We start from the raw sequence: 24,278 nt of genomic DNA on the forward strand, positions 1-24,278 counted from the left end.
GCAAATTCAAGGCTGAGATGGGAGAGGAAAAAATTGAGATATAGAAGGTAAGAGGCGGAAAAAAAAAACCAATTTTATAAATTTCATGATTTGCTTCTTCATTATAACTGATGCATGACTAATCTCAATACAAGCTCGTTGCAAGATTAAGAAGGTATTCCTCTGATCCAGTGTCGACAATGCACATATCTTTATTAGATAGACAGGACACCACATTTATTATGAAGAGATCCAACATGCACAAGCTTGCAAAAATGCAGACTGAATGCAGTCAATCTAGAGCTAGATATCCATGGAGCCTTAATTGTTTTGGCTTTTGGGCACGACAAGACGCTGACGGAAATCCTCTTCCATGAGCGGCAAACCCTCACGTAATGTTACCTTGGGCTCCCAGCCAAGCAGTTCCTTGGCCTTTGTGATATCAGGCTTCCTCTGACGTGGATCATCAGGTGTATTCTCCACAATCTTCACTTGTACTGTTGGGTCAATCAACTGAAATCAACAAGAAGGTTTAAGTAAGTTATTAACACTCTTTCAGCACTTCTTCATCAGATTATGAAGTAATCGATTAAAAACTTATGATTCTGCTTTTAGGTTACCCATAATCCACCAATTGGTCTAAATTAGGAGATATTTTATAACAAGGGTCAGATAGTTATAAAAAACTCAGCTTTGGAGTATATAGGGCCGATCAACTTTGTACCAACAGATTGTGTTAACAGCTGCCCAACATGAAACCAGTGGTCTCAAGTTTCATGCTGGGTTAATTACAAAAAACAAGGCAAAGACATCTTCAGCAGGAGTAAACAGGAATAACAAAGGATTTTGGGCACAAGCTGACCTCCTTCACAGTTTCTGCAAGCTCCATCATTGTAAATTCACCTACAATGGTTAATGCTAATTAGAATTATGGAAGTCAATTGCCTAAAAAGATAAAAAGTTATGACACTTAAACAAATGGGTCTACAAAAAATAGAGCTGAAAACAGGAAGGCCCACAGACAAAACATCAGCTAACTAAGAAAAATCAAAGAAAATTTCATAAGTTACCTGGGTTTCCTATGTTGATTGGACCAGTATGATCTCCTTCCATCAGGCGAATAAGGCCATCAACCTTTAGGATTAAACCAGTTAAATAATCAAATAATCACATCATACATGACCCAACAGCTCTGAACCTTACAGAAAGAAAAAGAACGTGTACCATGTTAGAAACGTAACAGAAACTTCGAGTTTGTGTTCCTGGTGCTTGAACTGTTAAGTGTTCACCTCTGCATGACATCAGAGAAAGTAAGAAAGATTACAACGAGATAAGCAAAAAGTGATGAGATGGGAGTCAATTAGAAAGTTGGAATGCAGACAAAAGTCCTTAAAATTCTCATAGAAAAATAAAATAAAATAAGGGCCCTTGGAAGTATTACCGGAGTGCTTGGGCTATGAAGTTACTCACTACACGACCATCATCAATGTTCATCCGTGGTCCATATGTATTAAAAATTCTAGCAATTCGAATTTCTGTTACAGAAGATCCATCAAAAGATAGAAATTTTCGAGAAGCATTAGGACTCACAATAAACATAACACTGAGCAGAAGCCATTAACTCAGACACAAAAGCTTAGAAAATTAAGTTTCAGTTAGTAAAAAACAGTATTTCACCTATGCCATGCTGCCTGTGATAATCGAACATTAAAGTCTCTGCCACACGCTTCCCCTCATCATAGCAACTCCTTACTCCTACAATCAATCAATAAATTCAGAAGTTCAGAAAATGCCTAGAAGAAAGTTGATTATGATTCTCAAAGAATGTCAAATATAAATTCCAGCAAAAATTATAACCATATAGAAGATGTCAAGGTACTGGTAAAGATAAAAACAGTGAAAAAGAAAAGAAACTAACAACTAAAAGACAATGATAACATGCATGAAGTCCAAACCTAATGCAAGCATTGAAGTATTGCAAAAATATAATCCACTTCGCAATAATAATCAATACAAATTAGTTCAGAAGGTAGAATCCAAAAAAATGAATGCCCAAGTAATATATGAGAAAGTTGTGCCATGTATATCAAACACACAATATCTATTAACTATCCCCTAATTCACCATCCTTCCTGAACAACAAAGCACAAAGATCTAAAAAGACCAATTATTTGAAGCATGGTACGCAGTAGTGGTTTCAGCACTTGTACCAGTACCATTTTGGCACAAAGTCAGTATAGGCTGGTTTGTGGTACCATCACAATGCACCTCTGTACTATCGGTTTGCTACCAGTATGGTGTGCTATACCTGGTGCCGCATGCTACTGTCCGGCGTCGCATGAGCGACCCACTAGACAGATAACAATTCTTCAACAAACAGGAAATGATTTTACAAGATTATCATAAACTAAACAACTCACCTTTTATAAGAAATTGAAGCATGCCTATGTAAGTGGATTAATAATAATCCACAAGTTTAGTTGAGAATGACATAATACAATTGAAGATCTCAGGGGAAATTGAGTGGTCAACATAAAGGATCATCACCCACAACATTTACAATAACCAATTCTGAATTACTTGCAAGAAGAATCCAACATACCAATTGGGTTAACATTGCCCCAGTACTCTTCGTTCTGGGGATGCTCAAGAGGATCACCATAAACCTCTGAGGTTGATGTAAGTAAGATCCTGCAAGAGAAAAAATGCGAGGGATTTAAAATATTAACCTTGTAAGAAAACAAATTAAGCACCATAAGCAAGTCGAGAACTAACCTTGCTCCAACTCTCTTTGCAAGCCCCAACATGTTTAAGGTGCCAATGACGTTTGTCTTTATGGTCTATTGCATATATTTTCAAGATATCACTTCCAAATTCAATAAGCATGACTTACAAAAAAACAAGTTTCAAGCTCAAGGAAATATGTATCTAAGATATAGGGAGGCAGAATTGAAGATATTCTTCTTATATAATGTTTTCTTGATTTTGATTCCAAAACATGCTCTATCTTTTTGTAGAGAGATATTACTTCATTTTTGTGTCTCTCACTAGATAATGCTATAAAGAGACTACAGGATTCTACTTCTGAAAAAGAAGAATCCAATTGTTTTTTGGTTAAGCTTAACAGAAGGGGTTTCGGTGATAGATATCATACACATGTAAGTCATTGTAATATAACACATGCAAGTTATGTTGTGCTGAGTAGGAGGGGCTTAGGGCAAGCCTAGTTTAGCTGATGAGGTACTTGCGAGGATTTGGAACATGTGTTCTTTGGGGGGCCATCTCCCTGCTGCTGTGTGGCACTTATTTCGTTTGAGCCATTGATTTACCTCCTTAGATAACAGCTGTCAGATAACCACGATGAAGTCATCAAAAGCACGATAAGTTGGGGAGTTGTATATTCAATTATTGTCTATATTTTATGGCTGTTATGGGACACAAGGAACAGGCAAGCATTTCAAGATGAAGTTGTATACCAGGCTGGTATCATAACAAGGGCTCAATTTTTGGTTAATGAACATGACAGTTTCCATGAGCTACACAAATGAATGGAGTTTATTTTGGTCATTGGGGAGATATATCTTTGCAAGATATTACACCATCATCCTCTTCCATTATTTGTTGGTCTCCCCCTCAACCTAACTGGATTAAACTGAACTTTGATGGCTCTTACAAAGCAGATGGCATGCTGGTGATAGTTTCATCATCCGAGATAGCAATGGATCTATAACGGCTGTCGGGATGTTCTCATGAATTCGGTGCCTTTTACTGAGTTACAGGGGGGCATGGGAAGGACTGAAGTATATTCAAATGTAGAAAGGGACTCATATATGGGTGAAATGTGACTGGGCAATAGCTATTTGTGGCTCAATTAAAGGCCTGATCATAACCATCCCTGCATCTCAGCCACAGCTGCATGTAGAAGGGAATTTATAAATTCTTAACGGGTGCATGTAACATGAGAGGCAAATCATGTAGCTGATAACTTGGCTAATATAGCTGCAGATTCAAAATAGTTGCGAGTTTGGACCAATGAATATCCTTATGCCATCTGTACCTATGCCATAGGCACCATGGCATTGCTTACGGTTGAATAAAATGAACATCCTTTCCTTCCAAAAAACTAACAGAAGCATATGAGAAAGGGCAGCAACACACAAAGAGACACAAAATGATGTAGAAATTGGAGTTTGCTAAGGGCCCCTCAACAAAGATTTCTAATGAGAAGGCTCTTGATACTATAGTCGATACTAGATACTAATGCTACATTTGGTTTCCGGGAATTAAAGGAATTGAATGGGGATTAGAATGCAATGGGAATGGAAGGCAGGGAATTGGAATTGCAATTCATATTCCAATGTTTGGAGATGAAACAAATGAATGCATGGAAAAAGAATAGCAAATCAGTTCCAATATTTAATTTAACTACTTATATATTAGAAAATAATAAGTTTTAATATTTTTTAAATATATTATTAACTAAGCAATAGAAGTAATCTTATAATAACGAGCTATAATTCTTTTGGGGACTTTCTATATACTTGTTACTTTTTTTTTATTATTATGACACAATTTTTACTTGTTATTTTCATATATACTTGGGGACGTTATTATATTTTTACTAATTTATTTCTATCTTACTTATATTTTTATATTTATTTTATTTCTAAATTTTATTTTAAATTTCAACATTATTTATTTATATTTTTCATATAGTAAATTTATTTTATTCATATTTTTGATTTTTAATATATATTTTATTGCATTTTTAGTTATTTATTTTAATCAAATACATCATTTCTTTCCATATTCATGGGAATAATCATTCCTCCCATGTAAGAGCCATTCCTTCAAGTGAAGGAATTGTGATTCCAAAGAAAGTGTGGTTACATTCTTTATTGCCATATCAAACATGGGAATGGAGCCAAAGTTGAAATCCTCATTCCATTCCTGTGCGTATTCAGCGAACTAAACATAAAGTAAAAGCAGAGGACTAGTAAACCATGCACTTGGGGCAATAAGCTTCCACGCATAAGAATGTGCAGAAAATTCTGTAGCAGAATTGTCAATAATGATAAAGCAAAGCCAAACTCATTAGTCATGTCCCGTACAATATAGTTTTTAGCGTCTGAGTTTCTCAGGCTTCTACAATTGGAAGTTGTTTCTTGTACTTATTTCATCAATTAGTGAAAAATCTTGGTTAAACCAAAATTTTAAGGCTTCGATAATTCTACAAAAACTGAAATTGGCCTAGAGGCTGACATATGATAGAATTTCAAACATGTTGAACGGATAGATTAGACTTATTCTATGAGAATCATCATCAAGCATACTTGATCCCTAAAATTAAGATAAGAGAACACCCACCTTTACAGGGTTGTATTTGTAGAAAATTGGAGAAGCAGGACAAGCAAGATGATAGATCTGATCAACCTCTACCAGCAATGTTTCCGTAACATCTAAAAGGATAATAAAAAAGTATTTAGCAACATGTAATGGACATGTAGACTTGTTCATGGATGCATAACATCTATTTAAATTGATGAAAGACCTATAAATATTTCTATGTTGGACTATACAATATACTAGGAGACAACAAAATGATCAGACATTCCAGACAAGGCAAAAGGTCTGAAATTATGGAATTCTAGAAACTCTTCAAATATCATTAATTAAAAAAAAGAATCGTATAGACCAACTAAAAGGCAAGGATATAAATAACAATTACTTAACAATGAGACCAATGCAAGCACTGATATTTTCATATTTAGGTATATCAATTTACCATGTCGAATAAGCTCAAATCTTGGGTGCCCAATCCACCTTTTGAGGTTATCTTTTGAACCAGTAAAATAGTTATCCACGACAATAACCTGAAGAGGATAAAGTTATTTTTTTTTAAAAAAAAAGCAAATTATCAAATAAAGCACAAGAATTTGTACATATGGTTTAATCAGCCATCCTGTAGAACAGAATGATCAGCTGGAAAGACACTGTGCCATTGCCACACTTCGAGAAAACATTTTGCCTTTAAGAATCATAGTTAATGCATTAAATAACATATGGACTTGCTAGCAGCATAATTTAATGAAGTTGCCTTTTATTTTTGAGATAAATCTTTGCTGATTAGTCAACTATATTTCAAACAATAATTATCACTTTATCCCCCGGGTGGGGGTGGGGGTGTTTTTTTTGGGGGGGGGGGGGGGGGGGGGGGGGGGGGGGTGGAAGTGGGGGCATTCATGCATTAACATTAATGTTACAGCAGATTGATCAGTTGACTAAGAGAAGATTGTGAACTTGTAATTATTAATATTTTGCATCTGAAATTAATAACCACAAAAAATATTAACACCACATATAGAAGTCATCAAAAAAATACCTCATGTTTCTCGTTTTCCATCAACCTGTCAACCAGATGAGACCCAATAAATCCGGCACCCCCGGTAACCAAGATCCGCAGATTAGCCTGTCAATTGTTAACATGACAGCGAGTTGACATACATGCACTCAGCGCATGCACATAGATCCCTTTCCTGAACAATCTAATTCTTTCGACCACAAATTTCAATAATATATAATTTAGCTGAAAGTAAAATAACCTGAAAGAATTTGGAAAATCGCAGAGGAGAAGGGGTCGGAGGCGGCCTCGTGATGGTGTGCTGATGATCTCCATTGGCAGACTCCGCCATCGCTCCGATCTCCGCTTAAACAGATGGCCTGCAGTACTCGTTTCGAAACCCTAATATCATCAGATCTCGTCGAAACTAATCTTATAAACAGGAATCGATTACAACCGATTACCAAAGTTTCGTTTTATACCATCCCAACATCTGAAGAATATTAAAAGCTTTTAAGAAAAAAACAATTTGCTAACGTCAAGGTAACAAAAACAGAAATTCTAACCAACAAATCTAGATTAAAAAAACGTCTATGTTCTCGTCCCAAGGAAATTAGCTTCGTATTTCCACCAATTAAATGGAGCGGAGCCTATAAATCTAGGACCTTTATCTAGAGCAAGCGAGCCCGCCGCCAACACCAACCGATGCAAAGATCAAAACCTAAAAACCCTTAAAATACAATAGAGAGAGCAGCGAAGATCACATTTGAAATGGAGCAAAAGGAAGGAAGAAAGCCGATCGAGAGCGATACCTCAACGATTACGGGACCTCGAATCAAATCCGAAATTACCGCGTTTATCTGCTTCGGAGGATTAAAAAGAAAAATACCTTTAGAAGAAAGGATTTGGTGAGGGTTATCAGCCTCCTTTGGGATCGAATTGAATTGATCGTTTTTTTTCTTTTTGATGAAAATAATGTCAGAGATTGTTTGGGCTGGCCGACGGTAGTTGCTATTTATACTAGCGTTTGCGCTCGCTCTCTCTCTCTCTCTCCTTCCTCCTTTGTATCCATCCGATCCTCCCAGTATGCCGCGGCTGAGCTGGCGCTGCGTATGACGGTTGACAAGCACCAAACGCATGTTGATCCGAAAACGAGCGTGCACGGTTGGGGCTGCAATATTAGTAAAACTATTACCCTGTTTTGATGGAATTAGGACCGTCCGATGCGGACCAACACGACAAATTTCCGTGATAGGCAGAAATCGGGATTTCTGGTTTTCTAACGTATGAGGAGGTAAGACGTGTCGCTCTTCCTTTATAGAGGTTTTTGTTCACTTCAGCGCAAGGACTCTTCCTTTATTCATTTATACTAGTTGACAGGGACGTGCATTGCATATTTGCATGGTTATTTTTGCACATTGATGGTAATAAAAAAAATAGCCTACTAATATTGGTGAAGGTGGCGAAATTTAACATCATATTATTGCTATCTTTGTTATATAATCGGGCTAAAGCCAAATGTAAATCCTAGATATCTGGATAAATAGTTAGAAATCAGGTTCTTATTGTAGTTCACTTCTTTGAACCAAATGTAAATCCCATATGAGAGAATCTGTAACTTACAAAAAACAGATGACCTTACTTATCTCATGAAAGCATACAATGCCATAAATATGTGGTTCATTTCATCAGACTACCAAATGTAAGTCCTGTATTGGAGACATCCACATTTGTAATAGGCTACAAAATATGAATATTTTCTATTTCCATAGCCTAGATAATTAGCGATACAAATTTACTGACATATTCGATCCTTCTATTTGCTTACTCTGCTCCAGTTTTGGACCTGCTCCAGTCTATATCATTACTGGCGATGGTGGAAAAGTAGAAGGATTGAAAAATTAGCAAGACACCTAGCTCCAGCTACCTCTCAGAAGTTCTATCTTAATAGGTTATTCTTTTCACTAGGGAAACAAGCCTCTCAAATCATATATAATTAATTAACTTGATTTGCAGTTTGACTCAGCCATGACCTAGCTACTCAGCGTATCGGGATGCAAGATTTGGCCATGCAATTCTGGAGATCAAGAGCCGAACACATGCCTACTTCTTGTGGCATCCCAATCGGAACGGAGAAAAAGCTAGCATTCTCTGATCTAGTAACATGATTTTGATATAATAACTAGCACATTCTCTACAGATTCAGCAAGGTGTGTTCGTTGTTGGTGAAGATGTAAATTCTCTGTTTCGACTGTGATTTTTAAAAAGCCAGAGTTTAGTCATTTCAAATGGCAAGGATAAACTTCACCTGCCATGATACCCAAGAATGTTAGTCACAACATCGTCATATTTAGTTATGCACACGGGCTAAAATGAGTTGATGTCCTCCTTGATCAAAATATTTATCAGTTGACGCAGTTGACATAAATCAGCTCTAGTTCTTTCTTTTTCTTTTTTTTTTCTGCTAGAACGATGTATTGTACATGGCAAATACGAATACACTCAAAAAAGTCAAAAAATAATAAGTCTTGAAATGCTCCGGGTTGATCCTCCTCCTCCAGCCAGAGAATTTTTTCAGAATGGTTAGCCACATAAAAGACTACCCAATCTACTGCTTCGTTGGTCTCTCAGTACACATGCTTAGCCTGAGCTCTAGTTCTTTCTGTTGATCAGATTTATTAATGTCTTCATAGTTAATAGCATGTTCTTGAAGTTATGCTCAAACTTTCCAGTATTCCATCATTTCTAAGGTTGATATTAGGTTATCTTTTGCCTGACCTTATCCTTGAAAAAAAAAAAAAACAAATATTAGGTTTTGCTATCATAGGATATCTTCGTTTGGTGAATAATCTGCGACCCTCTTTCTTAAGCCCTAAAGTTCACAACTTAGTAAATATATTATTGCGTGCACACACATCAAAATTAAATGAATAAATATATTGACCCCTCTTCCAGCTCTCACACTTCAACCGCCCACAAAGTAATCTCTACGGCGAAGCATAACATTCTAATCTCCTGCAAAACAGCCAGAACCCTACCCACCTTACTCATCCACCATGCCTGATCACGTAAGAACTTCCAACAAATTAACAATGTACCGTCAGTTGCGCATTCATCAAGATCTTTTCATTCTTAAATATGCCTTGTACAAACTATCGGCAATTACAAACCAAACAAATTATTGAACAACATATTTTAATTATTTAACATCAAGATACAATCTGGTCCATGGATCAAAACAGCCTTTCTTTGAACCATTAGATTAATGAGGGCAATCTAACATTTTAATGGCACCCCTGCATGGCTCAGATCTTCAGGCTTATAGCATTCAGAGCTGGAGGAACTTCCACTCTCCTAAACTATAGTGCAAATACAGTAACAAAAGATAGTATCATGCCCTGACACGAGGCATGTTACAACAAGTTAAGCAAAATATCTCCTTTAAGAAAAAGGTATATCTAGTGAGCCCACTCCTCCCATTTGCGGATGCACCAGCTGTAGCAGAAGAAAACCATGATTGGTGAAGAGATACATAGCACCAGGAAGGCTCAATTACTAGCTCGAACATGGACTGGAGCTCTTCCGGTCTCGCATTTCTTCTGGTTTAGGTTCATACCATGATATAAAATAAATTACACGCCCCGAAGGTGGGCTCTAGAAGATGTCCGGGTGGAACCGTCCAGGAATAGAACTGGATTCCTGTGCCTTTTGAAGATGTACCTTCAATGTGTAATTGTTCAGCTGCACCAAAATTATAACATTTTATCATCCCGGTCAAGACCAAGCTCTCTGAACATCCTAGAGCAATATGAACGTGGCAAAGATGTGTTTTCACCCAACATCATTAAGTTGAAACAAAATCCCATTAAAGGTTTAGAAGAGCACATAATGTGGGATGGCTGGTGATAATGTCAGCACCCAAGGTCTTAGCTTCAGATGAAGAACATGCAATGCGGCAGGGGCTGTAATTTGCTAAGCACACATGGTCAAAGTTCTACAAGTTGTGTGTCTTTCCATCACCATATCCCTTATACCATGCATGCATGCGATTGGGCCAAATTCAACATAGTACTAAAGTAGAGCAAAACTGACAGCTACTTGTGCTTACCTCCAATGTCCGGATTTGCTCTTGGTACTGACCAATAATGTGCTTCAATTGCTGCACCTCCTTTAGCTTCTCCTCATGCTCTATATTGCGTTCATGCTGAATAGCAACAGCTCTCCTCAGAATCTGGTTGTCTTTCAACAAACACTGCAATTGCTCTTTAAGAGAAGCAATGCCCTGCTGCTCCACATCAGTGTCAAAAAGAGAGCCAAAATTATTTATCAAGAACAGAAAAAATAGGGGAAGAGCTTTCGTGTAAGCCAAAATGGATCCTTTAGATCATCTACCTCCACTGATGATGTAGTCTGTGCAACAACACTTTGTTCAAAAGTTTCCAAGATTTTCATAGCACGGTTTCGAACATCATCCCAATTTGAGGCATTCATCATTTCTTGTACAAACATATCAATCCATGAAACCACATTTTGGGAAATATTAGGCTCAGAACCCAAACCGTCAGTCTGAGTACCTTCAACATTCTGCTGAGATGTCTGAGAATTACTACCACCTGAAACATGCAGACAAATAGAAGTTCTAAGAGAAAGTCATTTGCAAGTCTCAGACAGGGCCGGCCCAAGCCTTAGGCGACCGAGGCGCGGTCGCCTAAGGCCCCGGCCTAAAGAAGGCCCCAGGCAGCGCATCTCTTCGCCGGCTCCACCCCATGGCCAAAAACATGGATGGAGTCGACCATGACATCCCTCAACCCCGGACTTCATCTAAAGTTTCCTTCCTCGTGGAACGTCTCATCGTCATTAGTCTTGGCACCACACTCGCCTTCCTCTCGTTCTACTCGTCCTCCCTTACTCCCACCCTCGCTCCCAGTCCCACTCCCTCCACTGATGACTCCATCCCGACCTTCTATGACGACCCTTCCCTCTCCTACACCCTCGACGGCTGTCACCTCTCCGACTGGGACTCCAAACACCGTCACTGGCTCTGCCTCCATCCCACCTTATCATCATCATCATTCATCCAGGAAAAAGAAGAGCGGGTCCTCATGGTCTCCGCTCCTTTCTCATGTTCTCTGTCGGCATGAAGTGTTCGTCCCTTCTTGTAAAGATTGATATGAGAGGGAAAGACAGATGTCTACTTGCTGGATTTCAATATGTTTTGTTGGATTTTTGGGGGTTAGGAAATGGAGTGGAGTCGTTTTGAAGGGGGCATCAAGGCAAAGAGTAGGACAGGGGAAGGATGTATCATGTATGCCTCTGTATGCACAATGCACATTAATTAATAATACATTAGTAAGTTGCCATCTCGCTGCTCTAGAAGAAGTAGCACAAATCAAAAAAAAGAAAAAAAGCCCAGAAGAAGACAAGCATCCAACTAATTGTTGATGGGCCTGATAATAAACAGCTAGATTTGCAATCAAATCAGGACGAGAATTTTAGGTGCGATTCCGTTAACAACCTTGCAAGCCACGTTCGGAGTATGTATCACTATATGAAGCTGTTTTTGATTTTTTATTTAATTTTAAAAGGATTAAATTGATTAGCTATATTATTGATTAAAAATAGTATTTTAATGAATCTTGAGTATAAAAGTTTGATTAGAAAATTTGTATCTCAAAAAGCTAGACGAATTATTTTTAAATAAATTTTTTATAATATTTTGCACTTATTAAATTTTTTTCATCATTCAAAAGGAAGAAAAAAAAAAAAGCTCCCCTAGTGAGTTCGCCATAGGCCTCCAAATGCATTAGGCCGCCCCTGGTCTCAGAATTGAAATAATATCACCACCACTCAGATAGAAATATATGCAGGATATTACATGTAAATCCATGTCCTAACCTTCAACAGCATTTTCAGTTGCTTGGAGAATAGAGTTAAGCCTTGCTGATTCGATTCTTGCAGAATCATCACCAAGGCACAGAGCATGAAGACTCTTGATGGCATCATCAATTTTGTGATCATGGGTCTTTAAAACAGTTTCCACAACCTGTGCAGCAATTGCAAATAGAAAAATCACATTGCTGATGGTTAAAATAAAAAAAGATTTACAGGGGACAGAAACTCATGGAAATTTTAGATTCCAAGACATTTAACAAAATAATATTGGCAGAAGGCAAAATACACCTGAGTCAAAATAGTGCCATCAAAACTGGCTAATTTCATATAACAAACCATACATTTACAACATGACAATATCCCATATAAAAAAGAGGTGCATTTATGAGGTGACAATATGATTTCGCAATAAAGGTGCTAAGACTTTAATGTCAGCATATCCCATATAAAACCAGAATTACCCTATTGAGCACAACTGAGTTTATTCTCCTTTTATAACAGGGACACCTCCTATGGTTTGTGCATATCTAACACATTATTCAGAGAGCAGACAAAATAAAAGATTGCCTTTCGTACATGAACAGGAATGTACTAAAAAACAATTGCCAAAAATGTCATGCTTCTATCCCAATCTACAATGGTGTCTAAAGCAAGCTAATGAACTGCCAATTTTGAATGTCAACAATATCCGACAACATACAGCCGTGTTTGACGTGATTGTCACAACAACTAAATGAAACAAATCTCTTGTGAGGTATCACGCCCGAAAGTGTGGCAGCAAGAATCAAACTCCAATTAAAAGCATGAACTACTTAGAAATTAAAAAAGATTATGAGCTTAATTTGCCGCATAAAAAGCAAATAGGAATTCAGCCAGCAGATGACTCCAGTGTGTTTCAACATCGCTCTTGGGTCTGTATCCTAGGAAAGGATCTGTAAACTTTCATTTTATCTCAAATCCCCAGAAACAAATAATTTCCTACGCCAAGGAACAACATTGACAATACCTGCAAACAACTGTTAAACGTCAGAATCATCCATTCACCAAACACATTCTCTTCAACAGCTTTCAGTGAATTACTTCCCCATAGAACTTCGTACTTGCTTAGTTCACCAATAGCATTCGGTGTTTTCACAATTTCTAACTGTTATTCGATCATGATCAAGAATTAAAACCGAATAAGAAATTGCAGTAAATTAGAAAGTAATCGGTCCGACGAATTTATATCAGTTACTGAACAAGAAAGGGGGGGAAATTTAAGAAAACCGGCTCAAGGACGATAAAAATAGCCCAAACAAACCATCTAAATCCAAGATATATCAAATTAGCAAGCGGAAAAAAAAAAAAGAGGGAAAGAAGCATGTTTACCTCCCGATCCATGGACGGGAACATGCGAAGGAGTATGGAGACCTTGTCGTCGGATCCGAGGCCGAAATCGGAGGAACGGATGGGAGATCCGTAGCGCGAGCAGCGAGATCTCTTCGCCGACGGTGCCGGCGCCGGAGATCCGAAGATTTCCTCCAACCCTAGGCGCTTCCCGCAGATCCCCGCAGACATGGCAGCCAAACCCTAGCCCTGCGCAAAACCCTAGGGTTTTTGATCGAAAAGGGCGAGCCCTCCCTCCCTCGTCCCAATTCCTTTCGCCCCCCCTCCTTTATCGCCTCCCTCCACAAAACCCCACCCGTGTCTCTGCTTCTGGTTCTTGATCAATCCCAGAGGGGTGAAGTTCTCTCCCCGGCTCTCCTTTTATAGATGTATGAGTCTCCCAGCCAGCCACAGAAGAAGAAAGAGGCTTCCTTTTCTACTACACCGAATACGGTGTGGCGAAGCTTTGGACGGTTTGATCAGAGATGAACGGAAAGGATTTTTCTCTTTTTCAGATATCATAGGCTCACAACAGTGATCGCGTTTATGGGATACCGACGTGTCGACAGCTTCTGATCATGACCGTCAACGTTACACTGCACAAGTGTCGTAGTGCATACCAACAGCTGTGATTGAGAAGCTAGACACGTGGCAAAATAAGCACGATTTTTAGATGATTTTTTTATATCAATTATTACAGGAATATATGAAGTAACGAAGGTCGACAGCGATGACCGTTTGATTGGCGACTTCGAGCAGCCTTCCAACTTCGATTGCGAGTCTGCGACTAGGCGGCCAGAGGACTTAAATTTCTCCAATGTGATTAAATAGGTAGTTATCAGCATACCTTTCTTATCTGGTTGTAGTTTAATACTGAAAATTTTTACGTTGTGATGTATTCATAAATTCAATTGTTCGCTATGTTTTCACCTCCTTAGTATGGAGAGTTACTTTTTCAAACCTACGATAAATATCACCAAAATATAAAAATTGCTGCTTGAATGAAACGGAGTTAGAATTATGTCGATAAAAAATTATATATAACTAAAGCACGTGTGGGATAAATGACAATGATAATGAACAGAGTGTACTTATATCTTAACGTAGACAATTCTTGACAAGGTTTTGAATAATTTGTGTAAAATGCAAAAATAGCTTAATAGTTAAGAGAGTATTTTTTGAGAAATGCCTTTATAATATTGCAAAAGTAATAGCTTAGGGATTGTTAAGCTATTGTGTTTGTGATTTTGTTTTTCTAAAATTAGTGAAAAACACCGTAGAAAGATTGATGTCGATGATAGCATATATTATTTATTTTTATTTTCACATTGTTCCAAAACTAATAAATTTTTACAGTCAAAAGCTTTAAGAATTTTATAAATAGTTTTAAGAGAACAAAAATTTTATCATACACGTCTTAGTCAAATTCATTTTTTTTTTAAATTTTTAATAAAAAATAGAAAATAAAAATACTACCAAACAAGAGTGATGCTAGTTGCTTTAGAGTAGCTGTTTTTTGTACCGCGAGATTTGTCCCTCGCTTATCCACTTGACACGCACTCGGCTGCAGCAAGTCTCTGCCGCAAGGCCATCTTGTTTCCATTTGTATGTGCGCACACGAGCGCACAGTCACCGTGCCTTGTGTTTGGTCAGCCACTCGGTGGTCGAAGGTGCAGCGCGGGAGCAATTTTCAAGTCGGATGGGTTGTAGTTTGACTATTAATTTGTTGTTTAGTGGATTAACGAATGCCACAAAACATAGCTTGAAAAATTCTTTTGTCATGAAAACATACTAGTCCTGATGCAATCCAAAAATAGAATGAAGGACTGCACGTGCTGAGCGATGGGCTTCCACAAAATAGCATTTTCATCAGACGTGTTTTTCCTTTTCTACTTTTTCTGGTATAAAATTTTGTTAATTAAGCAATTATTTTGTAATGAAGACACGGTGTTATATCCTCTAACTTGTCATTGCATATTATAGTTTGTTGACTTAGGTACCATATCAAGCAATCAACGTATATGTTCGTTTCTTTTCCATAAGAACAGGAGATTCTTCGTGGTGCAAGTTTTCCAAAATTAGGTGAGAACTCAACAGATGATAAAATGCGTTGCAATCAAAGGCCAAAGTACCCACGTTCAGACGATTCTTGATCTTCAGAAGCAAGATTGTTCCTCGAATCATGCAACCCTTCCTCCAGAACACGTGATCCCCGTTCTCTGCAACGTGAGCAACCGTAAGTTATATGGGAAGATGACAACAACGAATCTCAACTAACTGTGTAACGCTAGTCAGCAACACTTCATGTCCTTGAAGAGAGTTCAACTAGCGGCAACATAGTAAACATCAATGCATATGAGGTTTTTATTCACACAATAGAATGTATTCCAAAAGTTTTGACTATATGTGCATTTAGTTATCAATGCATCACCGCATCTCTTCAACTTTAATAACAATAATGAGAATGAATGCACCTAGTTCCACATTGAATGATCAGAGATCATAGATTAGCTTTATGTAATTTCCAGGAAAGATAATATCAGCTTTAATAAGCTGACATTTAAGGGAAACTAACAACAGGTAAACAAGTGAAAAAGGATTGCAATTTAAGATATTATAAAATCCATCAAATCCTAGAATAATAGAAGAAAATGTTGATTCTTTGATCAATATGCTGCACAGGAAAAGATGTAACAGAAAAATATGAAGCTCTCTACAAGACGAAATTCGAAATCCATGACAATTCCCTAGAAAATTTGATGCTTCAGTGAGTTTTAGCCAGAAATGACCACGTTTTAATCTGTTTGATGGGATAATGCCAGGCCCATGCTATATTAAAAATGGGCATTATCATGCTTAGCTGAATAATCTTTCAAGTGTCAAACCATCTCCCTTAATCCTGACAACAGCCTCATCCCAATATATTTGCATCCTTTGAAATTGTCAGTTGGGTGGGATCAGGGGCGGCCCAAGCCTTAGGCGACCTAGGCGGTCACCCAAGGCCCCGGCTCGAGAGAAGGCCCCCGCGCGACGGCATCCTAGGCTCTAGCCTCCCAGCTCCCGCTCCTAGCTACTAGCTAGCTACAGTGTCAGAGGGTAAGGCCGCAGGAGCCAACGGCTACCTCGACAAGACACGGGTGCTCCACTGTCCACTCCTCCTCAATGGCTTAATCCGATCCCATATTCCCATCGGCCATGATGCAATCGCCCATCATTCCTCTCTGGCTCTCTTTAAAATCCTCATCCTGCTCCACTCCTCCTCCACTCCTCAATCCTCTTCTACTCTGTTCGACTGTTCCGTGAAGGTGTGACTGCCTGCCGCCTGGGTCGTCTACTCGTCTCCTCCTCGCCTCCCCCCGCGCGGCCGCGCCTCCGCCAGTCCGCCTCCCCGCCTCCTCGGGCCCCGGCATCCCGCGACCGTCCCCGCCTCCCCGGCATCCAGGCGATCCCGCCGCCCGCGACCTCCTCGCCTCCCTCCCGCGGCCCCGCCTCTCAGGCCTCCGGCTCTCGTGAGGCCGTGACCCCGTCGGCCCGTCCGGCTCAATCCAGCGAGCCGGCGAGGTCATCTCCTCCGCCTGAGCGCCTCCCAGCCCCCGGACCCCGCCTGTGACACCGTCAGGCCGTCAGTCCGTCACTCCCGTGAGCCGTGACCTCCTCCGCTCCTCGCCCGCCCCTGGCCCTGGCTCCCGTGAGGCGTGAGGCCGTGACGGTAGACGGCGTGACCTCCTCGCCTCCCTCCCCGGCCCCGGCTCCCGTTGTCCCGTGACCCCGGCAGGCCCGACCGTCCCCTCAGCCCTCACGTCCGTCTCACTAAGAGACTGAGTCTGTCAGTCTGTGACAGTGACTCAGTGGGTAGTGGCACTGTAGCACAACATATGGTGTGATCCTTCTAACCCTCCTTTTGTTGTTTGATTATATTTTCAACATCCAGTGTCTAATTTCCCTAATTTTGTTGCAATTTCTATAATTTTGTTACAATTTTTCTCTTCTATTTTTTCTCTTTTATATTTTAATTTGTTTGTAGTAATTATCTTAATTGCTTTGTTTGGTAATATAATTTTTATATTCAAATGTCTAATAGAAAATATGAATGTGGATATGAAAAACTTAAAAAAAAAAGAAAAATCGAAAAACTCGTTCAATCTCAAAAAGGAGCTCTAGATAAATTTATTATGACAAACAAACAAAACACTACATCAAGTTCAACTCAGGAATTAACAACAGAACAAGCACCTGAAATAAAGCTAAAAGATGACATGAAAGGAATGAAACAAAATGAGATTGACAACCATATTCATGGTGAAGAACATAATGAGAAATTAGATGAAGATAGGATAAATAAGGATAGTGTAGAGCTTAATGAAATTAGTTCTATTTCTACAAATATATACGATCCTGGTCAATGGAAGCAAATCGATACAAGGTTGAGAGATCTATTAGTAGAAAGAGGTCCAATTAGAGATTATGATCTCCATTTTCCTAAGAATGAAAATAATAAGCACTTCTCTACGCTACATTACATTCGTAAATTACCTAATGGTGAAAAATATGATAGAAGATGGTTAGTGTATTCGAAGGATTTGAATAGAGTATATTGTTTTTGTTGTAAATTATTTGATTCAACACCTAACACGAGTCACTTAGTCAATGAAGGAACTAAGAATTGGAAAAATCTAGGTATTATGATCAAAAGTCATGAAATAACTAATGAACATATTACTAGCATGAATAAATGGATTAATTTAGAAGTGAGATTGTTGAAAAATAAGACAATTGACAAAAGTCTCCAAGAACAAATAAACCAAGAGAAAGATCATTGAAAAAAAGTATTATTGAGAATTATTGCTGTCGTAAAAAATCTTGCAAAAAATAATTTAGCATTTCGGGGAAAGAATGAAAAGATCTATCAAAGCAATAATGGAAATTTTTTAAGTCTTATTGAAATGATTGCAGAATTTGATCCAGTAATGCAAGAATATATTCGACGTATTCAACATGGTGAAATTCACAATCATTATTTAGGTCATAAGATTCAAAATGAATTGATTCAAATGTTAGCATCTGAAATTAAAACTATAATAATTAAAAAGATTAAAGAAGTAAAATACTTTTCTGTAATACTTGATTGCACTCCTGATGCAAGCCATCAAGAACAAATGACCCTAGTTTTAAGATGTGTAGATACTTCAACAAGTCCAGTAAAAATAGAAGAATATTTTTTAGAATTTTTAGAAGTAGATGATACCTCTGAAAAAGGCCTTTTTGTTGCACTTATAAATATAATAGAAAAATATAAACTTGGGATTAATGATATAAGAGGACAAGGGTATGACAATGGATCTAATATGAAAGAAAAACATCAAGGTGTACAAAGAAGATTATTAGATATAAATTCTAGAGCATTTTACACACCATGTGGATGTCATAACTTAAATTTAGTATTATGTGATACTGCTAACTCATGTCCTAAGGCTATATCTTTTTTGGAGTAATACAACGAATTTATACCTTATTTTCTTCTTCTACAAAATGATGGAAAATTTTACAAGATAATGTATCTACATTAACTCTTAAACCTTTGTCACAGACACGTTGGAAAAGTCGTATTGAAAGTGTCAAAGCAATTAAACATCAAACTCCTAAAATAAGAGATGCATTAGTTCAATTAGCGGAAACTAGTGAAGATCCTAAAATAAAAAGTGAGGCTATATGTTTAGCTACATATGAGATTGAAAATTTTGAATTCTTGTTAGGCATGAATATATGGTATGATATATTGTTTGCTGTTAATTCAGTTAGTAAGAACTTACAATCTGAAGACATGCATATTGATGTTGCTATAGATCAATTAAAAAATCTTCTTTCTTATTTGAAAAGTTATAGGGAAAATGGATTCATGAATGCTTTGAATTCATCTAAAGAAATTGCAAATGAAATGGAAATAGAACCTATATTTTGTGAAAAACGTGTGATCCGTAGAAAAAAACAATTTGATGAAAATAGTAATGATGAAACAACAAGATCAGCTGAAGAATCTTTTAGAATTGATTACTTTTTATATATAGTAGATCAAGCTATTTCTTCAATTCAAAATAGGTTTGAACAATTCACCATATATGAAGATGTTTTTGGTTTTTTGTTTAATTTTAGAAAGTTAAAATCTTTGAATGAAGAGAATTTGAAAAAGTGTTGTCTTAATCTTGAAAACTTTTTAAAGCACGGTGAATATTCTGATATTGATGGTCTTGATCTGTTTTCGGAGTTAAATGTTTTAAAAGAAGTTTTACAAATAGAAACTAGTACCCCTATTGATACTTTAAGTTTTATTTAAAAAAACAGATTCTTTTCCAAATGCATTCATTGCTTATAGGATATTGTTAACAATACCTGTAATAGTTGCTTCTGCTGAAAGAAATTTTTCAAAATTAAAGTTGATAAAAACTTATTTGCGGTCAACTATGTCACAAGAAAGATTAAATGGATTAGCTATATTATCGATTGAAAATAGTATTTTAATGAATCTTGAGTACAAAAGTTTGATTAGTAATTTTGCATCTCAAAAAGCTAGACGGATTATTTTTAAATAAATTTTTAAAGTATTTTATACTTATTAAAAATTTATTATTATTATTATTATTATTTTAAAAAAAGGCCTCATTTAGTGAGTTCGCCCTAGGCCCCCAAATGCATTGGGCCGCCCCTGGGTGGGATCCACGCATGCAACAGTAGCAGACTACTTGATAAACACAAAAAGATGAGAGCAGGAAAACAAAATATGCAAATGAAACACAATCTAACATCAAGTTCAGCCAAATAACAAGGGTCATCGGTGGGCTGCAGCATCAGACCGGCCTTCTCTACCAAACACAAAAACTCCATTAATGGGAAAGAAGGCTGATATTCAGGCAGCATTGCTCATAGATCTAAATGAAATCAGCACTTTTCATCCAGATAATCTAATGGTATGATTCACAATAAAAAAGTCAAGACAAGAAGGTATAGATTAATGAATCATGTATAAAGTGGTGAGAGCTGACCTCCATCTAGATGCTTCAGAAGTATCAAAGCTGTGCATCAAGAACCTGTCCGAATGATCACCATGTTCTCCCCAAGGATTACAATTTTGGCACAGCAATTTGTCTAGACTTGAAGTGAAAACATCAATAACTGGCCTGCAAATACAAAGATAACCCTCTCCCATATTACATAACTGCAGAAACATGTTTGCTAACTGGAATATCAACAAGTTCTAATATTACACCCAGCAAGTTACAGCCGAAAAATAAGTAATTTGAAAGCAGAGGTAGAAACAAGTACCTGATGAATCCAGGAAAGAATGTCGATAATGCAAACTCATCACCAGGGGTGCCAGTAATATTAGATTCAGGAATTCTTTGAATGTACCGCAAGTAAAGCCAACCCCAATAAGTGCCGCAAAGCACAAATGGCGAATACCGCATTGCATCCGATGTGACAATGCTTATAGTAACGGACATAAGGATGAAGAGAGATGGTAGCCACTAAACAACATCCACGATATTGATAATGATGTCAATAAATGTTCAGTAGGTCAAGGGGTCTATCCAAATTAAAATAAAACTTATAAAACAAGGTTTTCTCAAACAAATCTGCAAATGTCAATTTTTTTGCACAAACCTCAGCTCTTATATCGAACCAACCAAGCACCTCAATATCTTGCTCAGGCGCAATTTGCTTCACTGCTACTAGAAAGCCTGGTAGTACTCCGTGAAATCCAGAAAGCGGAACATATCTGTAAAGCAGAGTATATAAAATAATGATGATCAGCCATTATTTTAAAGAGCTACTAGAGGATGTTAAAGGAGGACATAATAATGCCAGGCAAACTCATAACACAAAAGATTTCATTTTTTCCAAAAATTATTCAACATCTTTACATTATTAGATATTAAAATGAGCTTCCATAGTTATCTAACTTTTTAAATTCAACTGAATTAACAATTTTATTAGGCATATTTCACAAAAATAGCCAACACGAAAAGTGTTTTCCTTTCTTTCTTTTTACAAATGAAAAGTGTAGGTTTGGTGACATAGAGATTGTAGTAGAAGAGGCTGTGATAAATAAGTTTCTATTTGTGCCAAAGTCAGGGTGTTGCAATGGAAATTAAATACACGATATTAGGATTTGAAAGGTGTTACCCTGATTGTTAGATTCACTTTACCATATATAAGTACTGAAACATAAAAGTGTGCATGGGTTAGAATTGGTATCTAACACTGCCATTATGGCCATGGAGTAAATCAATGATGCAGCTTCATAAATAAATCACTCACAAGAAATGTAAAAAGATTTTTTTAGATGGTTAGAAGCTATGATGGAGAAAGATGCAAAAAAAGGGATTATATAGAAATATGTAAACAACATCAGCACATGTTGAAATATTACATCAAATTATATCAATGGTTGAAGAACCTCCATGCACAAACAGATACAAGACATAGAATAACTATCATGCATGCACATGGTTTGCTACAACGATAAAAAAGATCAAGCTAATTAACATAATAAATGTTTGTTCCAAGAAATTTAACAAAACAAGTAAGAAAGTGCTCACAGAAATGTCTCTCTCCTTGTTATATGGTAAAAAGCAACAGCAGTGACATAGACCCCAATTAAAGTGGTTGTGTTTACAAAGATAATGAATTTCAGGAATTCTCTTGATGTCCAAATGGGCTCCAGAAACTTCCCGAAAACAAGAAGGCCAAATATGCTCGACATCAACTGCAAAGTGCACACAAAAAGGTTTTGCAATTTATCTATCTATATACTGGCTCTGGCGATTGATAAAGAACAGTGTAGGCACCAAGAACAAAGATATGACAAGGACAACTGTAATATACTGCTAACAGTATTACTAGAGAATAAATTATTAGGTGGAAGAAGAAAAAGAAATAGAAAGGATACAACGGGTTAAATTTGAACAGCATCGATGCAGGCAAGCTACCAGTGTTGTGCGCTGACGATCCGGGTAACCATTTTTCTTACAAACAGGAGCCAGACTGGAGGAGGAGGAGGAGGAGGAGGAGGAGGAGGAGGGAGGGGGGGGGGGGGGGGGGGGGTGTTGTTTGGGGGCGGAGATTCTAATGCATCAATCAAGAATCAAGCAACAGCAAGGAAAATAGTATAACCAGAAGAAACTCTCTGATCATCCTTGTGAATAAGCTTATTTATAATAGAGAAGCAATTTTAAAATCTTTCCACAAGATGCAAGCTTTAAAGCAACCAAGACAGAACAGAACTTTCATTAGAGCATGATATTACTAAGAAAAATTTGCTCCATCAAGTTTTCAATTTATCAGGCGCCTCTTTAAAGAAAATACTTCTACCGTGAGCAGATGAATCATATCATCAAGAAAAAAGACCTTCAAATGATGCTGATGCCGCCAAATTTTACCAACATCATAACCATCAAATTCATACTTGTTCACAATCAAGAAGGGGGAATAATATGGACAGTACCCCAAATATCGACTGTTCTAAGTACCCTGCAGTAATGATGTTCCACACGAAAGGAAAGGTACTGCATCAAATCAAAAATCAACGTATCAGATAGTTCGCAGAACATTCCTCCCCCCAAAAGAAAATAACCAACCTCCCACTAAAATTCAACAATCTAAAGGCAGGCATATTGGTGTATTTTTTTTTCAGACCAAATTAATAAAAGAAAACCGATCGTACTTGGCAGGAACTAGAGCCAGGTAATTCAAAGTCCACGGAAAGATTAGGGTCAGAAGGTATCCAAGAAACAGAACTCCGGATAGTACTTTGGAGAGCCTGGTGAATCCACCCGTAAACACCTGGTGATAAGGGATTTAAAAAAAGAAAAAATCAAGAAACAACAATAGAATCGTAAAGAACTCAAGGCAGATAAAAGAAGAGTGGGGAGGGCTTACAACGGACAGAGACATGGCGATCGACGGAGCTTCTTGAGTTGAAGAGAGGGAGAGATCGGAAGAAGGGTCCATGGGGAGAGAGGGCGAGACAGCGAGCGAGCGGGCGAGACAGCGAGCGAGCGAGAGGGGCCAAGAAAGAAAAAGAGAAGCGGGAATAGACGTAGAAGGAAGAGAGGGAGTGAGTGTAAGGGTATTAAAGGGTTTTTGTTCGCTGGAGACGGTACCCGCATTTATGAGCAGCGATTTCGGTGGCCCAAACCGGAACCAAAAGCCCGTCGGTGCGCTCTTCTAGTAAATGGGGCGTAGAATAAGGGTGACCTGGTCATTTAACGCCTGGTTTCCGCATAGATCGGGATCTCTCGAACAAAAATCATATGGGGTGGGCGGAGGACCAAAAATCAAATAATAATAATAAAAACAAGTGCTTACTATTTTATTATACATATATATTTTTAATATATATCTTAAAAAATAAGAATTATATATTTTTTTAATAAAACCGTCAGTTTTAAAATTATAAATAATAAAAAAAATTGCAATACATACTATACGACTAAGTAATACATACCAAGCAAATTAGTTTCTTAACAAGTCAATATATATATTTAGGTAAATCGATATATAATTTCTAAAACATAGTGTTCACAAGTACATCTAACAACCCAATAGACACTCTCAAACAAATTAATACATAATTTTCAGAATACACTCTCAAACAAATTAATACATTATTTTTAGAATATCATATTCACCAATATATACTAGAGAG

At 37.6% G+C, this 24,278-nt stretch overlaps 3 protein-coding genes across 5 annotated transcripts; all 3 read right to left on the bottom strand.

Annotated features, from left to right (window-relative positions):
* Positions 1-48: 48 nt before the first annotated feature.
* Positions 49-7,379, bottom strand: LOC103723020 (UDP-glucuronic acid decarboxylase 6-like). 2 transcript variants are annotated; one of them, XM_008813808.4, is made up of 13 exons: positions 7,132-7,342; positions 6,582-6,699; positions 6,362-6,448; positions 5,765-5,852; positions 5,347-5,438; positions 2,755-2,819; positions 2,582-2,670; positions 1,657-1,734; positions 1,421-1,514; positions 1,204-1,270; positions 1,050-1,113; positions 842-882; positions 49-492 (listed from the first exon to the last, which is right to left on the bottom strand). In XM_008813808.4, the coding sequence occupies exons 2-13, from the start codon at positions 6,669-6,671 to the stop codon at positions 301-303; spliced, it is 1,047 nt and encodes a 348-aa protein (XP_008812030.2). In that variant the 5' UTR covers positions 6,672-6,699; positions 7,132-7,342; the 3' UTR covers positions 49-300. The 2 variants fall into 2 exon arrangements, with proteins under 2 accessions (XP_008812030.2, XP_008812029.2); XM_008813807.4 differs by having other exon boundaries at positions 62-492; positions 7,209-7,379.
* Positions 7,380-9,434: 2,055 nt separating this feature from the next.
* LOC103723021 lies at positions 9,435-13,935 on the bottom strand. Of its 2 annotated transcripts, none has more exons than XM_008813810.4 (5): positions 13,580-13,935; positions 12,215-12,362; positions 10,712-10,932; positions 10,428-10,601; positions 9,435-10,060 (listed from the first exon to the last, which is right to left on the bottom strand). In XM_008813810.4, the coding sequence occupies exons 1-5, from the start codon at positions 13,766-13,768 to the stop codon at positions 9,974-9,976; spliced, it is 819 nt and encodes a 272-aa protein (XP_008812032.1). In that variant the 5' UTR covers positions 13,769-13,935; the 3' UTR covers positions 9,435-9,973. The 2 variants fall into 2 exon arrangements, with proteins under 2 accessions (XP_008812032.1, XP_008812031.1); XM_008813809.4 differs by having other exon boundaries at positions 10,428-10,604.
* Positions 13,936-14,543: 608 nt separating this feature from the next.
* Positions 14,544-22,603, bottom strand: LOC113460989 (rhomboid-like protein 19). Its single transcript, XM_039133095.1, has 5 exons — positions 22,171-22,603; positions 21,233-21,347; positions 20,894-21,096; positions 20,614-20,748; positions 14,544-15,795 (listed from the first exon to the last, which is right to left on the bottom strand). Exons 1-5 carry the CDS (start codon positions 22,332-22,334, stop codon positions 15,693-15,695), a joined length of 720 nt encoding a protein of 239 aa, XP_038989023.1. The 5' UTR covers positions 22,335-22,603; the 3' UTR covers positions 14,544-15,692.
* Between the last annotated feature and the right edge of the window lie 1,675 nt (positions 22,604-24,278).

The sequence above is a fragment of the Phoenix dactylifera genome, chromosome 13 (assembly GCF_009389715.1).
Source record: "Phoenix dactylifera cultivar Barhee BC4 chromosome 13, palm_55x_up_171113_PBpolish2nd_filt_p, whole genome shotgun sequence".
NCBI classification, from domain to species: domain Eukaryota; kingdom Viridiplantae; phylum Streptophyta; class Magnoliopsida; order Arecales; family Arecaceae; genus Phoenix; species Phoenix dactylifera.

Bases quoted from the DNA above. Each gene is read 5' to 3' on its own strand.
- LOC103723021 (XM_008813809.4), bottom strand. From the start codon at position 13,768: ATGTCTGCGGGGATCTGCGGGAAGCGCCTAGGGTTGGAGGAAATCTTC. The intron at 10,605-10,711 runs GTAGATGATCTA...GATGTGGAGCAG, and splicing joins AGACTACATCATCAGTGGAG to CAGGGCATTGCTTCTCTTAA. The intron at 10,061-10,427 runs GTAAGCACAAGT...ATTTTGGTGCAG, and splicing joins AGCAAATCCGGACATTGGAG to CTGAACAATTACACATTGAA.
- LOC103723020 (XM_008813808.4), bottom strand. From the start codon at position 6,671: ATGGCGGAGTCTGCCAATGGAGATCATCAGCACACCATCACGAGGCCG. The intron at 2,671-2,754 runs GTTAGTTCTCGA...TTTCTCTTGCAG, and splicing joins GCAAAGAGAGTTGGAGCAAG to GATCTTACTTACATCAACCT. The intron at 1,114-1,203 runs GTACACGTTCTT...TTAATCCTAAAG, and splicing joins TCTGTTACGTTTCTAACATG to GTTGATGGCCTTATTCGCCT.
- LOC113460989 (XM_039133095.1), bottom strand. From the start codon at position 22,334: ATGTCGAGCATATTTGGCCTTCTTGTTTTCGGGAAGTTTCTGGAGCCC. The intron at 21,097-21,232 runs GTTTGTGCAAAA...GATGTTGTTTAG, and splicing joins GGTTCGATATAAGAGCTGAG to TGGCTACCATCTCTCTTCAT. The intron at 20,749-20,893 runs GTACTTGTTTCT...TTGTATTTGCAG, and splicing joins TTCTTTCCTGGATTCATCAG to GCCAGTTATTGATGTTTTCA.